Here is a 15140-nt window from a genome sequence, read left to right as displayed (position 1 = left end):
TTACTTCCTGACCCAGACACAAACTTTAGGAATCTTGTTGGCCCATGAGAAAATGATCACTCTGCCTGGTCATCTGCAGAATGAGAAACGATTGAAATTGGCGATTAATTCGCATTTTCGCTTCCAACACTTTTGCACCGCGCAAAAATTATATTCACGATGATATGTGTTTGCTGAATACATTTGCAATTATATAATTAAAATACATGTCGCGCTGGTTAGTTCAACTCTTCGGAGCCACTCACCATCTCTCCGATATTCCCAGCCCGCCAATTGGGCAGGAAAATCCATAAACACTCCACAAGAGATTGATTAATTGAAGGGGAAAAGTCTCAGTGTTTTTCTGTCCCTTCCTTGTCTCGATGACCGCATTTTCTTTTTTCTTTCCTTTCGCGGAAGTTGAGGGAGAGAGATGGGCTTGTTTTTTGGGGGAGAAGGAGTCTAGGTTGGGAAGTGAATCATCATCATTTCTTACTTAAATTCTCACTGGTATATTTCGCTGAGTGTTTATGGATGCAAATCCAATGGATGAGCAAGCAATTCCCCTCAAGATTCTAAATCTCCGGGATGCTCGTAAAAAGCTGCAATTGCGATGAAATGTGACGAAATGAGGTGATTCATAGTGTTTCTAGATTCCCTGGGCACAAGCAGAAGACTCTGGAAGAAAAAAACTACGCACATTGTGGTTTTGTTGACAATAGATTAACCAGAAAGCTTAAAAAAAAACAGCCCTGTCCTTCATCCGACTTTGAAAAATCGGGATGATCGGAATTTACCGTCCTAGCATTTTCAGTAAAAAAAAAAACCTTGGGAGAAACTAGGTCATCCTCTGGGTATTGAACATCATATCCCTCATATCCCTAAAATTTAAATCTAATTCCTTTTAACACCCCTTCATTCAAGTGCATTTACGGTCTTTACGGTCACTTACGTCATTAGAATTTTAGATTTAAGGCTAAGAATAGATTAAACCATTTTTTTATGACCTACATTAAATATTTTATCAGGAAATCATCTTATTGATTTGCTATTATCTTGGACGGTATCATTGAATTGCTCAAGGCGTCAAATTGTCTTGTTTTTACCTGAATAAACAACGTTACGGTATCACTTTAAATATTTGATGAGCTCAAATATTCTGTTCATTGTTTCAATAATTCAGAAAAAAAAAAGTTATTATTTGAAGGTGCAAAGTTCGATATCTTGACTCAAAAAAAATGTCAAATGTTTTTAGTTGTTGAAAGTTTACTTTTGTGTGAAATTTTGAATAACCGAATGAGCCGAATAAAGAAGTGGATAAGGTTTTGTGGAATGCTCGATTTTGTGAATTGATCATTAACCCTTTAAGAACGATTGTGTCACTGGTGACACAATAATGACATTTTTCCTACGGTTTTGTTATAAAAATTAAGAAAAATATTTTTATTCGGACCTAGGATTTTTGACCTTCTCGTCCTTAAATGGTTAAGGACGGGAAGGTTAAAAATTAAGGGCCAGAAATATATATATATTTTTTCTAATTTTAAGAGCAAAATATGATTTTAGAAGAACGAAGAATTTTTTTTGGAATCACTGGTAACAGAATTGTCCTTAAAGGATTAACCCTTTGACGACGAGACAGTTTTAACTGACCGAAAATCAGTGTAAAAATGAAATAAAAACCGGTAAAAATGAAACCGATAAACAAAACTAATAAAAGGTTATACCTCCAATTTTTGAAAATCCAACAAGGTCTGATTTGCTGTATTTTTTACTTCTATGAGCGATAGGGACAAAAATATCCCAGTAATTTTTATAACAATACAAAAAAATGATAATTTTTCACTCTAATGAAAAGTATTACGTTTAAGTATTGTAGTTTTTTTTTTACAAAAATTTGTCATTTTTGAGCTTAACAATTTATAGCAAATAGATGGAGACTTACAAAAAATATCCCAGATTCCTTCAACATTCTACTTTGCAATTACGTATTAAGATCAGAAAAAGAAAAATAACTTTAGGTAGTCAGGAAAAAATATTTTCTTTATGGGATACCGGTGTTCCAATCGTCCTTAAAGGGTTAAGGCAAGGATTAAAAATTGGTTTAATAGGTTTAATAAAATTGGTTTTCAATGCTATTCAAATCGAAGATATTAAGATTATGAATTTGAAAATAATAATAATAAAAAAAGAGGATGTAAAAATATTTAAATCTAAAGGAAATTGGGATTTAACGTATTGCAATTTAGCTCTACAAAATAATTGGGGAACTAAATAAAGTAATTGTGAGACCCAGTTTCCTTTGGAAATATGCGAATAAATCGTATATCAAGGTAGCCCTACAACTCAAAATAGTCCTACCTACCCCTAATTATTTTTTGATTAAAAAAATGTTTTATTAAAATTTGTCAACATATCGTCGATTCCGAAGAAGACTATTGTAAGTCCAAAATGTAAACTTTACAGGAAAGAGGTTTAAAGTTTGACAGCTAAAATTTAGTTTCATTAATTTCACTGCAATTAGTATACTTTCAGCTTTTAAAACTATTTCATCATACTTACGCATTGAATATCTTCTAGTTAACACTACTTTTAAATTAATTATAGCAAAATTGTGGGCAAAAAACTCAATAATTAATATTTATTAATATATAATATTATATTTTAATAAATAGTCCAATGCCTTAAATTTCCTGAAAAGATTCATGGATCAAATCCATAAAGAACATATAATAAATTGCATTGTCCGAAGCTTGAGTCGACCGAACGTACCGTGCTTTCCCCTAATCTTGTTGGACCGCACCATCACCGTGCAATTGTGACAGTTTTCCAAGTCCTCGGTTATTTTAATCTCCCGCTATTTTAAATTAAATGCTAATAAAGGCTTCATCTCGTTTTGTTTCAAAATTTTATATATTTAAAGTTTTAAAAGGTCTTTCCAACCAGCCTTAAAATCAAAGAAAAATTCGTTTTTATTGACACTCTGAGTGCCCAAAAACAAACCAGTTTTGAGCCATTTACAATTATAAACAAAATGGTCCTTATGGGTAACTGCAAAGTAGAAGGATGTTAGAAATCTGACTTTGAAACCCTTTTAAAGAATGTATTTTTTTACAAAAAAAAAATTAATTCTTTATATCCCAAATAGGCTCAGGTCAATCCTCGAGAATATTAAACCTGTAAAATTTGACAGAAAATATTTATCCGAAACTGACATACAGGGAAGGCTTTTTGGAACATCATAGAGGTCTTTTATATAAACATTCTGTATCTTTATGTAATCCTTTATTGCCAAATTTTTACAGGCTAAATATTCTCTTATATATTGGGGAACAGTATATATCACCGATAACCCAGAAATAACAACTATTTTTATTGACTTTATACGGGCTTCAGACCTAAGGCTTAGCCATATGGCTTGACTACTCTAATTTCTTACCAATCACGATTTTTGGCAAAATTTAACTTAGGATTGGATTATTAAATATTAAAGGCCTATTAAGTTCTCAAAAAGCGATAAAAATGCTCACTATTTAAGATTTTGAGACCTTCGGGAACTGGGCTAAACCAGTCTGAAGACCGCTTTACAGGGTAAAATACATTGAGACAGTCAAAAAATTCTATGAGTGACCGGTGGCCCAATGGTGCTCGAAGAGTTGTAAACAGGTTTATAACTTATCCTTTTGATGTTGAAAAAACCAAAAATAAAACGATTCAAGGTCATAGAGTCATAAGAATGAAATATGCGCCAATAGGTCCTCTAGAACAGTTTGAATTAAAAAAAAATCGTAAGACAAATTTTTAAAAACAAAAAATAAATATGAGAGAAATCAGAGGAATGAAGACAGGATAATAACGGACTTCAGATTTAGGGCTTATCCATGTCTCAACTTCTATAAATTCTTATCAGTCCAATTTTTTTTTTGGGAAAAATAACTGAGGATTGTGTACTAAAGGTAGGGGTATTCAATAGGTCAAGTGGTTGAGCATACGCTCTATGATGCATGTGTCTCGAGTTCGAACTCCTTTTAGGTCACTAGGAATTTTTCTGCGGCGTTAAAGGTGGCCAGATTGCATACAGTGAGCTTTTCATTACACTTGATTACACGGAACATGGGACTGACAAATTCATCCCGTATAAGAGAAAATAATAATGCGTGTCTAGAAATCCCCCGGAGGGAAGGCCTCAAAGGCCTAGTCCTTTATGGAATGTTATGTCGGTAAAAGTTCCATTAGATTCTGAAAAACAAAGCCGATTACATGGCTTATTATTTAAAATTTTGAGACCTTCAGGAACTGTGTCAAACTTCTAGTCTTAAGACCCTTCAAAAGACGATATCCTTCATCGTTTGGCTCTTATAACAAACGGACTGAAGTATAGTTTCTCTTAATACTTAGGGCCTATAAAATCGGTCTGATCTTCCAGAATATTCGGCCTATAAAATTTGGCATTAACGATTTATCCTTACCCGTCAAATAAATTCTTGCTTAAGAAAATCTGGGCCCATAGGGTTCGTAAATTTTTTTCCAAATTTATTCTTTGGAGTGGAAGGTTAATTACAGTAAAAAAAAGGTATCAAAAAATTCAGGCAATAAAACTTGATAAATTCAAAACTTTATTTGCTGAATCGTAATTTCAATGCTAATACGTATTTCTTATTTTCACAATTAAGTTTAAATCAAATATTTAATGAAGACTTCTTCAATTTTCCATCCAATTCGAGAATGAACAAATGCTTCATTTGTGAGTTAAACCAAAATATTGTGGTTGGAAGATCATTGACCTCAGGCTATTATCACCAATAGGACAAACTCGTGAACCAATTAGTAATTAGTATGTTTACAAGAGTGCTAATTTCTTTAAAGCTTGTTTGAGTTTGTCTCTCAACGGTTCATTATTGGATTATTATAGGAAAGTTCCTTATTTTATTGACGCTTAATAAATAATCTTGTCCTATTGTTTTATAGGGACAAAAAAATAGAGATAACCTACTTTCAGCTGGTTTTTGAGACCTTTAAACTTTTATTTGAATCCAAACTCTCTTAATCGTTTTTAGATTGTAGCCCTTTAAATCTGGCTCATTAGGAAAACCTCAATACCTGAAAATATATCTCAATTTTCAATTGTTTGACTGGTTAAACTTTGTAAGTTACAGCAGCAAAGAACAATAATAATCGTGACCTTGATTGTGCGATTTTAAAGGGCAAACGTTGAGCCTCAATTTTCAGGCAAAAACCTCTTTAGCAGCAGCAACCAAAATAAAAGTCTCTTTTGTGTTGAATCACATGAAGGGAAAATTGTCGTGCAATTTGTAAAAGGCCAAGTTTCCTGTTATGGGCTTTCTTCAGGTGTTCTTGTTGTTATTTTCACGGCGAAAAAAAAATAATGCACTGAGCTTCTGATTCTTCTCTCTTCTGGTTAATTTTTGCACAAGAAATAATTAATTGAACAAAAGTTTTATGACTGTAAAATTACCTCTATAAACATTCAAATCGTTGAAATAAGGAGTTTCTCACCTTTGTGTATACAAGAGTTGTCCAAGTTCCCTTCTTATTTCTTTCTCTTACTATCTCTCTTCCTCTCTCTCTCTCCCTGTGCTGTGTAGACTTTCCCCCAACGATAAAAATTTGTAGCGAAATATTCATAAGGAGGTTGTATTGTGTGTGCATTTGGGAAAATTAAAAGCGGGAGACACCGGCGTGACTCCTCAAAGTGAGTCGACTCCGAGAAAACGCAGGGGGAATGACAAGGGCACAAAAAATGCAAGTGGCTGAGGGAGAAATGGTTGAATATTTCTTTGTGTGAATGTGTTTGTGAGAAAAGAAAAGAAGGTGAAAGAGAAGAAGCAATAAATAGTGAGGGGAAATGTTCGAGTTTATACAGGCGATTAATAAATTATAGGGACAAGTTATCAGTCTATTAAGAAATGATCATTTACCAATTCAAAAATATTATTTTTAGCTGATTTCTATTCTTCTTCTTATCTTTGAATATGTTTTGGATGTTACCCAGATCTAAGATTTGTCCATTTATGATAATGACCGATGGTAGGTTTTCAAGGTCAAATGTTTAAAAGGCTCTGAAGAATTCATTTTTAACTCGATTTGGACAAGTATGGAACCATCTGAAAGGTCTTTGAATCTCGAACATATGTGAACTTATTAACCCTCCTAATGACAAAGGGGTCAGAAAAAATGATTTTTTTCTGAATATTTGGAGGAAAGCATATCTTTAGTTGGTAGTAAGATTTTTTAGGAGTCATTGGGATGACCCAATCATTCTTATAGTGTTAACCCCTTACGAACCGGTAGGGTACCAATTAATTAATCTAATAAGAAATTTAATTAATTTACTACCAAATTTTTCGTGTAGAAAAACATACATATTTTTAATAATTTAAAATAGTGAAAAATTATTAAGTGTTTCTATTAAACATTTCTTTGGTTTTATAGTCTGATAACAAATTAAAATAAAAAAAATAGAGTTTTCATTTATCAAATTGTAACGATTTTGAAGAAAAACTGTTGCAGTATCTTGCGAATTTTTTTTTTAATAAAAGAAAGCTAGTGATAAGCCTAGATCAGCTTATTGTAGGTGAGATTCTAAACGGGAGCAAACTCGGATTGCATGCAAATTCGATTTGGAACTAGGGTAAAGTGATACAAGTTGGACATAGTGTTAAAAGTTGTATAATTCGCCGGTACAAGTTGGACAGGGATTTTTCCTTGATAAACACAGTACTAATTTTTTTCAAGCACAAGGAACCAAATTATAAAAATAAAGCATTGAAAAGATACAAATAAAAATCAAATAGGGTAAGTGTGCCAAATTCCGGCCAGCTTGCAATTTCGGCCACCTTTTTTGTTCCTCGAATTTCCATGAATTTTAAGTTTTTGCATACTCTAGAGATTATACAATGCAAAAGAATAACAAAAAATCTAGATTCGACAAACGAGATGACGAGAAAAAGATATTGGAAGAATTCTCGAAGGGCAAGGAACTATGAGAATGAAGGTGCCCGAAATAGGGCACCAAAGCTATGTCTATATTTTTATTTATTTTAAAATGTATTAAGAATGATTTTAGAGTAAATAAAGACGGTAAACTCTTTGCAAGGTTCCAAGCAACACTCTTGCAAAAGAAATAATAAAAAAAATCAATTTGTATTTAAAATATTACATTTCAAACTTGAGACTTTGACGCTTGCATGCAACTATGCCGAAATTTGGCACACTTACCCTACTAAATTTATTAAGAAAAAAAGCCCTGACCAACTTGTACCACTTTACCCTAAAAATAAGATAATTCATTTGTTTTGGAACACGTTTTCTAACCACAACGGGCATTTTGTCCATGTGGTGAACTATAGCAATATCAAAGAATGATTGAATTTTGTAAGGATTTTCCTTTAAACTTTATTTTAAATAATGTAGTCGAGTAAAAGCGCTCATATCAGGACTTGCGTACTTTTGCAACATTATAACGACAAAATCGGACATATGGCATAATCTGAACATAAAATGATGTTTGAACGAAATATAAATATAAATGTCCTCTACAATTATGCCGAAGTAATCACTAAAATCGGTTGAGCAAGAGTCGAGATAGTTGAGTTTATGTAATATGAAACTTGTTTTTTGACTGTAGCGCTCCTAGCATTGGTTCTACGAAATTAAAATGTTCTAAAAAATTGTAGTGCTTTGCGAGACTTTTAATTTGCGCACTTACTCGTCAAAATCGGTCAAATAGAAGCGGAGATATGATGTTTTGAATTTCGTGAACTTTGACCCTTTATATCTCCGGTTCTATTTTAACTACAGCGAAGTTATGTCAGTTTTTGTAAACTTCATAGCCCAGACTACAATACTCTAAAATTTGACCAAAATGCCGAATGGCGTTCTTGAGAAAAATGAGATTGAATTTTAACGCTATGGTAGCGCAACCTGTGGTGGTGACTTTGAATTTCCATCTGAAAGTGCTCATCGCGACGAAATCCAAAACCCAAAATTTAGCTCAAAATGTTAATTGTTAGGTCAAAATGTTAATTGATAGAGGTCGGTCAATTTTCGAACTTTGACCCCTTATAGCTCGGGTCAGGGGTTATCGATCGACTTAAGTATTTTTTTGTTTGATAGGTATAATCAGCGGCTGCAACATACTAAAATTTGAACCCGATGCAGAAAGGGGTTTTTGAGTTATTTAACTCAGAAAATTGAAAAAAATTGTTGTTACATTGAGAAAAAAAGAGGGTGCGATTAACTTTTTTCCTCATAACTTTAACACTTTTTAGGTGTAAAAATATATCAAAATTTTTAAATGATAATATTACACCTTATTAAGGGTAAAATTAACATGAAAAAGGGTACCTTTAACCCCTGATACACCTAAAAAGGACAATATTTACACCGATTTCGGATCAATACTCTAGGGTAAAATAAACATTTCCGGAATGTTATTTTAACTTTTTCGGATTTCTCTCAGTGTAATAAAAAAAGGAAAAAGGACTAAAAGGAGAGTGGTCAAGTCCGGTCCCGGAATCGCCATGAACGGGACCTATGTCAATGGATAGACATTGGTATAGGTAACAACTTTTGCTCTGGGACCAATGTTCTAAACCATAGAGGAAACGTTCTAGAGCATAAAAAGTATTTCTTAGAAGGAAGAACGATCAAAAGTATATATGAATACCGGTTCATCTATATCCAGAGATGAGAGTAGGCGCTGGTGTAAGATTAAAAAATTGCCGGGACTCAGGCTGATAACCGCTGGGAGTCCTTGTAAAAAGACATTTATCTTATACTTCCGATAAATTGCTGTTTTGACAACGAATTACTCAAGAATGGCTAAAGCGATCTTAATGAAATTCGTTATAGAGTCAGTGTACTACTAAAACTTCTTATTTATGCATACCACCCCCTTCCATCAGCTTCCGTTCTGTTAGCTCCCATACAAAATGAGAACATTTTACCTTATGACTTCTTTCTGAGAAAAGATAGAAAGCTGAAATACGGTATGTGAACAAGGCTTAAAGAAAACTTTTTAGTCAGGCATACCAAACTCTTTCTCTATCACTCCTTCTGGTAGCTCCCATACAAAATGAGAGCATTTTACCTTATAACTCCTTTCTAAGAGGAGGCATAAATTTGTAATTCGCCATGGGAACAAAGCTTAGAGAAGACTCTTTAACTAAGTAATCGTAAGTCGATATTTTTCGTAGTTCGGGAGTTATTAAGCTCCAAAAGCGGCCGGCCGGCCGGGAACGTAACTTATCTTGCCATATATTCGTGATCAGGAAGTGGCTAAATACATTTTGGCAAAGTTTAAGCCCGATCAGAGGACATGAAATTTTTTTTAGGATTATAGTAGCTGAGATTGTTAAGAATCTAACCTGATGTGATGTGTTCGAAGCCTAAAAGCCTTCCCCTACTTTAGGTTGAATGTAGTTCATAAACGTATGACAAATGAGTCTTGAAAAAAATTGAACTGTATGAAGGTGTCCTATATATTTTTAAAGAAATCTTGGTTTGTCTTAATAATTTGATAACTGCGTGTAATTGAGGCTTGTTATGCATTCAGAGAGAGAGAGAAAGAGAAAGAGAGAGAACAGAGAGAGGAAGTGTGTGAGTGTGTAAAAAATCATTAGCAATTTTACTGATTCTCTCCATCCATATTCTTGATTCTCTGGTTGTCCATTGTCTTTCGACAACACAACAACAACAGTGTTGAGTGAACGAGACGACAAATCGCGAAATGCGAGAATCGTCCAACGAGGTGAGCGCTCAGGTGTGGAGCGAGTGGATCTTGGAGGCGATCCGGAAGATACGTTTCCAGAAGCAACGGCCAAGTATTCAGCGAATATGTCAGGCTATTGGGGCACATCACAAGTTCCACGAGGACATTGTGGCGGTGAAACTGGAGGAGGCCGTCGAGGCGGGTTCGGTGATTAAGGTGTACAACAAAGGATTGCACTCCTACAAGGCACCAATGGCCAGGAGATGTGTTTCTGTCAATAATACCACAGATCTCTCGAGACTTGTGGCGAAAGCCGTAAAGGAATTGGGAGAATGTGATGGTTCTACGATAAAGTCCATTGAGAATTATGTGCAAAAGTCCAATAATATTCAATTGGCACCTGATGCAGATCTTAAGGATGTGATCAGGAATTCAGTGAAAACAGCAGTGACCAATGGGTTGCTGATCAATGAGGGCAAGTTGTACAAGGTGGGAAAGGTGAAGGTGACGCCGAAGAAGAAGGCAGTGGGAACACCGAGAAAGAAGGCAACACCTGCTACTCCAACAACTGCACCGGTTCCGGATGCTAAGACGCCAACATCGGCCTCCACAAAGGTAAAAAAAAACGCATTTTCCCAATTTTATTAACATTCTATTTTAGGTGGCGTTTTCTTTTTCTTTTTCAAAAACCCGTAACATTTTAATTAACCCATTAGAATAATTTATGCAATGTTGCAGTGCTGAATATATTTTTTTTAAACAGATTCTTTTGTTGATAACATATTTTCTTTAAAAAAAAATGGGGTTTTCAGTTTTTAAGAGGTATTGGCAAAATTTTTGAAGCTTCCTTTCAACGGAAAGATTGAAATGAAAGGGGTCAAAAAATTATATAAAATGTAATTCAAAATGCCATTAGCAGAATTAAAGTAATTTAAAGATTTTATCAACGAAGTGGAAAAATGATTATAAATCACATTAATTAATTTTTCCAGCAATATTTTTAAATATTTGTAAATTTAAATATTATTTTTCATTATTTTTAAATTGAAATCAATTATCAATCAAGTAATCAATCGTTTCAATTGATTGCTTTTCAATTATGATCTTACTGATTTTTTACAGTAATTTAATATTGCAATTGCTAATCCTGCAAAAGGTTGTGAATCTTTACAGCCCTGGCCCTGTTCTTTATCTTTAAATAATTTAATTTTTTTCCAACAAAATCTTCACTTAAGTTATTAATTATACTTTTACTGTCGGATCGTTGTCACCGCAGCCAAAAAAATAAAATAAAATCTACGTATCTCTAACGCTGGTCCTATAAAAATCGCAAATGAGTGAGCTTTCCTGTCGCTAATATTGAGATGTATGACAATGATAATGAGATAAGGAATGAGTACATAAATATGAAATTTGGAACAAACAGTGAATGAGAAAAAAATTGTACGCAAAATTTTAATGATGAAATGCAACAAATACTAAAGATAACTTCTATTCGATCGTGCTACTGTAATTGTTTTTGTTTATTTTTTTGTCCACATTTTTCTTATCTATATTTCGGACAGAGTATGCGGAACATAGGAAACATTATAAAAAAACAGTGTTAAGCCCAAATAAGCTTATGGTTGCTGAGATTTTTTATAGGTGACCTCGAACTTTGGGGTGCCTGCAACTCGAAATACCCGAAATACATTCGATTGTTCGAATTTTGGGGGTAAATGATCGCATCGAGCAAACTGTTTTCGATGGCAGAAAAGGATTACCTTGGCTGAACACGATTCTTTACCCCCAAAATTCAACTCACAATCGAATTTTCAAGCATTCAGAGTTGCAAGCACTCCGAGATGATCTGTAAAGAATCTTATCTATCAGAAGCTTATTTGGGCTTATCGCTGGTCATTTTCTATTTTAAATAGTTTGGAGTAGGGTAAATTAAGCTAATTCGCAACCTGCTCCAAATGGAGATTTTTCGCTATTCCAAATGGAAACGTCACTGTTTTCATGATAAATACAGTACTAAATTACTATATTCGTATATGTTCTATACCACAATTTCATTATTTAGTTAATTTTGCTCCAAATTAAGCGAAAATCCATTCATATTCACAAATTTTAATTTGTTAATTTCTCAGAAAAATTAAAAGTGTACCTTTTCACCATCGAATTTTTCATCGATCTACCATGCTTTCCAATGAAAAACACAATAAAGTGATTGTTGTTTATTCGTTTTGTTTAATATTTACAGTGGCGGCCAAAATAATAGAATCACTTTGCAAAGCTTACATTTTTTTAACTTTTGTATTTTTTCCCAATTTTTTTTATATAATTCTGAAGTAGAATTCTTCAAATTATTATTAGAATCGTAGAGTAAGGGTTGCTTTGGCCGCTAGAGTTCTCTATTTTACACAGAATACGTCAATTATGAAATTCATTTCTTTCAAAAAAAAATTGGAAAACTGTCTTTTATGGTTTCTAAATATGGCTTTATTTAAACTTATTCGATTCATAGATCACTTTCTTTAATTTAAATGAAAGTGGCTCTATCGTGTTGTTCAAATCAAATTTCACTATTAATATATTCTGTGAAACATAGAGACCTCTAGCGGACAAAACAATACTTATTTGACGTAAGGTAATTATCTGAACATTTCTATATCAAAATTATTTCATCGAATTGGAAAATAAAAAATGCTAAACGTAAAATAGTGGTCTTTGCGGAGTTGATTCTGTTATTATGGCCGCCACTGTATGTCAAATTTCTGGATAATTTTAGTTAAATTAAGTGCTAATCTTTATTGTTAACGTTACGTGAAGTTTTCAAATGAAATAATTACCTATTTCGTGAACAAAAAATGTTTTTCTGAAGTGTCTGCAAATGCTTCAATAGGAAACCCCGGAAATATGATTTTTTTGGAGAGATTTTCTTATTGTTTAAGATGGGAAAGGAGAAAATACCAGGAATAAAAACAAATCCTGCACTCAAGAGCAACTCAACAAGGTTTTGGAAGCCTTTCGTCGCGGTTTCACTTGCACTGTTTGTCTCCAATTAGAAACTCCCTTGTCTCCATTTGGATTAATTTGTTTCCAATAGAAGCATTTTACACTCGCGTAGTTTTCTTTTTTTTAAAGAAGTTTTCAAATTATATCTAAAGAATTTTCACTAAACAGTAACATTCTAGAAGAGTCAAGGAACAAATTTATATAATTCTCTTCAGAAAAAATATGAACTTAAAGTGTTGAATCTTCTGTCAAAGTTAAAGCGTCTGGAAATGGGTTTGAATTAGGACATTTAACTCTACAGTTTTTTTGCATGAAAAAATTAAAATGTATTGATAAATCAGTGGCCAACATTTTCCGAAATTTTATGGAAAAAATTCTTTTGACAAAATTATAGCACAAAATTCCATCACAAACCTTTGTTTTTAAAGCGATTCATCAGAGCCACGGTGAAGTATTTTATATAATTTCATTCTACGGAAAATATAAGTTTGGTTAGAAAATTAATTTACTTGAAAAATAAACTTTCCATATTTTTTATGGATGTCTGGTATGTGTCTCGGCTAATTATTTTTATAGTATCATGATTACTTTTAGTGTTTGATAAATTTTAAAAAACTTATACGTCCTATAATTTACAAGAACTTAGGAATCTTGAACGAATTTAGAGTTCTACCGTCTGAATATATTTAAAGCTCAAAATGACTTTTTAACAAAATATTCAAAATCATTTAAGTTTTTTTAGTATATTTCTTTCAGCTTGTTGTGTTCTCTTGCCAAAAAACCTCAATTAATTTTTTTTCTGTGCGTTGCAACATTTCTACGACTTTTTTTTTTAATGTGAAAGCTATAAAAATATCCTCCAATTAAACTTTGCTTTGCAGTCTGGTCTGGGAGCAGTTTGTGCAGAGTGCTTAGGAACTGAGCTCAAGGGACCCCGCGGGATCCCTGAGATCCTTAGTTCATGCGGAGCCTGTGGCATGGCGATGCACACAACTTGCGCGAATTTGACGAGTCGAAAGGGAGCGCCACATGTTGAGCTGTCAGCTCTGGTGGCCAAAGGGAGTGAGTGGTACTGCGAAGAGTGCAGATCCTGCGAAGGATGCAACTCCAGCACTGCCGAGAACGGTCCGTGCCTGCTTGGCTGCTTTGCGTGCCATAAGAATTATCATTTTAGCTGTTTGGATCCAGTGCCTGTCAAGAAAATCAAATGTCCATGGAGGTCAGTTTAATTTTTCAATTTTACAGTGATTTTGTGAAGGAAAAAAGGATTATTTTTAAAATTACTTTTGGGATTTGTTGTAGATGTCGCCATTGTTTAGATCATCACGAGAAGAAGTCTTTTTCTTCGATTAAGGCGGAGGAGAAGAGAAGTCCAGAGAGGAAAGTAGCAGCTGGAAGGGAAAAGAAAGTAGCTGAAAGCAAGAAGAGAAGGTAAGAGATATTGCAATTGATTGAATTTTTTTTACATTGCACTTTGAATCGAATAAGATGTGTGACAGATGTTGTCATAAGATTTAATAAAATTCAGTGTTTTCTTTGATTTTATGTCTGAAGGGATATAAATTTTTAAAAAAATTTATAAGAAGTTTGCCTTTTATTTGAAATAGCAATGATCAATTTTATGCAAAGGTGAAAAAGTACTTTAGATACTTTAAAAATTGACCAATTTTCGCACCTAAAAATTTTTGAAGTTTGTTTTAGAATAAAAGAAATAAATTTAATCTAATAACTCTCTGAATTGGGAATTAGGTTTGTCAAAACAATTTCCATAAATTATTTTAAGGGAAAACTCTGTGCCATAAAGAAACTATGATAAGCCGAGACACATACCAAAATGTTAGTTTACTGTCCTTAAGTGATTATAAAAGTTTTTCTGTTCTCTCTGAATCTAAATGAATTATTTGTCAAAATTTCAGAAAAGAGATAGTCTAGAAAAATATTTGAGGTACAGTACCGGACAAAATTGTGCCAATAAAGAATTTAATATCTCAAGATCTAATCTATATTTTAACTGAAACTTTTTTTTCTTAGATAGTTTTATTATAAAGTTACAAATTGTGCCTTATTAGAATTTTTTAGGAGAAGGAATAATATTTTTGTAGAGCCTTTTAAAAACAGGATGCATTGGAACAATTTTGTCACTTGTATCCAAACGCTACTTTTTGTTCTATAATTTTATTTTATGAACTATATTTACGTAAATAGGAATTCAATATAATGACTTTCGGCTGTTATTAATGCATTTTGCATGAACACTTCCGGAGTTTTTTCACTTACAACCTAATTAATGGTATATTTGAGTAAAATACGCTCTCTTTATGAAAAAGTGTATTCAATAATGGAAACATGATTTAGGCCATATCACAGAAATCCAGTGATCCAGTGGTAGGATTAGAAAATTCGGACTCTACTCACATTTTATTACCAT

General features: G+C 33.1%; 1 protein-coding gene across 2 annotated transcripts in view; it reads left to right on the top strand.

Moving 5' to 3' along the window:
- The window catches only part of LOC129809650 (histone acetyltransferase KAT6A-like), a 38942-nt gene that overhangs the window by 733 nt on the left and 23069 nt on the right, over positions 1-15140 (top strand). For both annotated transcript variants that reach the window (XM_055859647.1, XM_055859646.1), the window contains exons 2-4: positions 9701-10327; positions 13594-13931; positions 14015-14143. In XM_055859647.1, coding sequence (XP_055715622.1) covers positions 9731-10327; positions 13594-13931; positions 14015-14143 — 1064 coding nt within the window. In that variant the 5' untranslated portion in view covers positions 9701-9730. The remainder of the gene's footprint in view (positions 1-9700; positions 10328-13593; positions 13932-14014; positions 14144-15140) is intronic.

Source organism: Phlebotomus papatasi, chromosome 1 (genome assembly GCF_024763615.1).
Source record: "Phlebotomus papatasi isolate M1 chromosome 1, Ppap_2.1, whole genome shotgun sequence".
Taxonomy (NCBI): domain Eukaryota; kingdom Metazoa; phylum Arthropoda; class Insecta; order Diptera; family Psychodidae; genus Phlebotomus; species Phlebotomus papatasi.
Note: the sequence above shows the minus strand (reverse complement) of the source record. Positions and strands in the feature narration are given on the sequence as shown.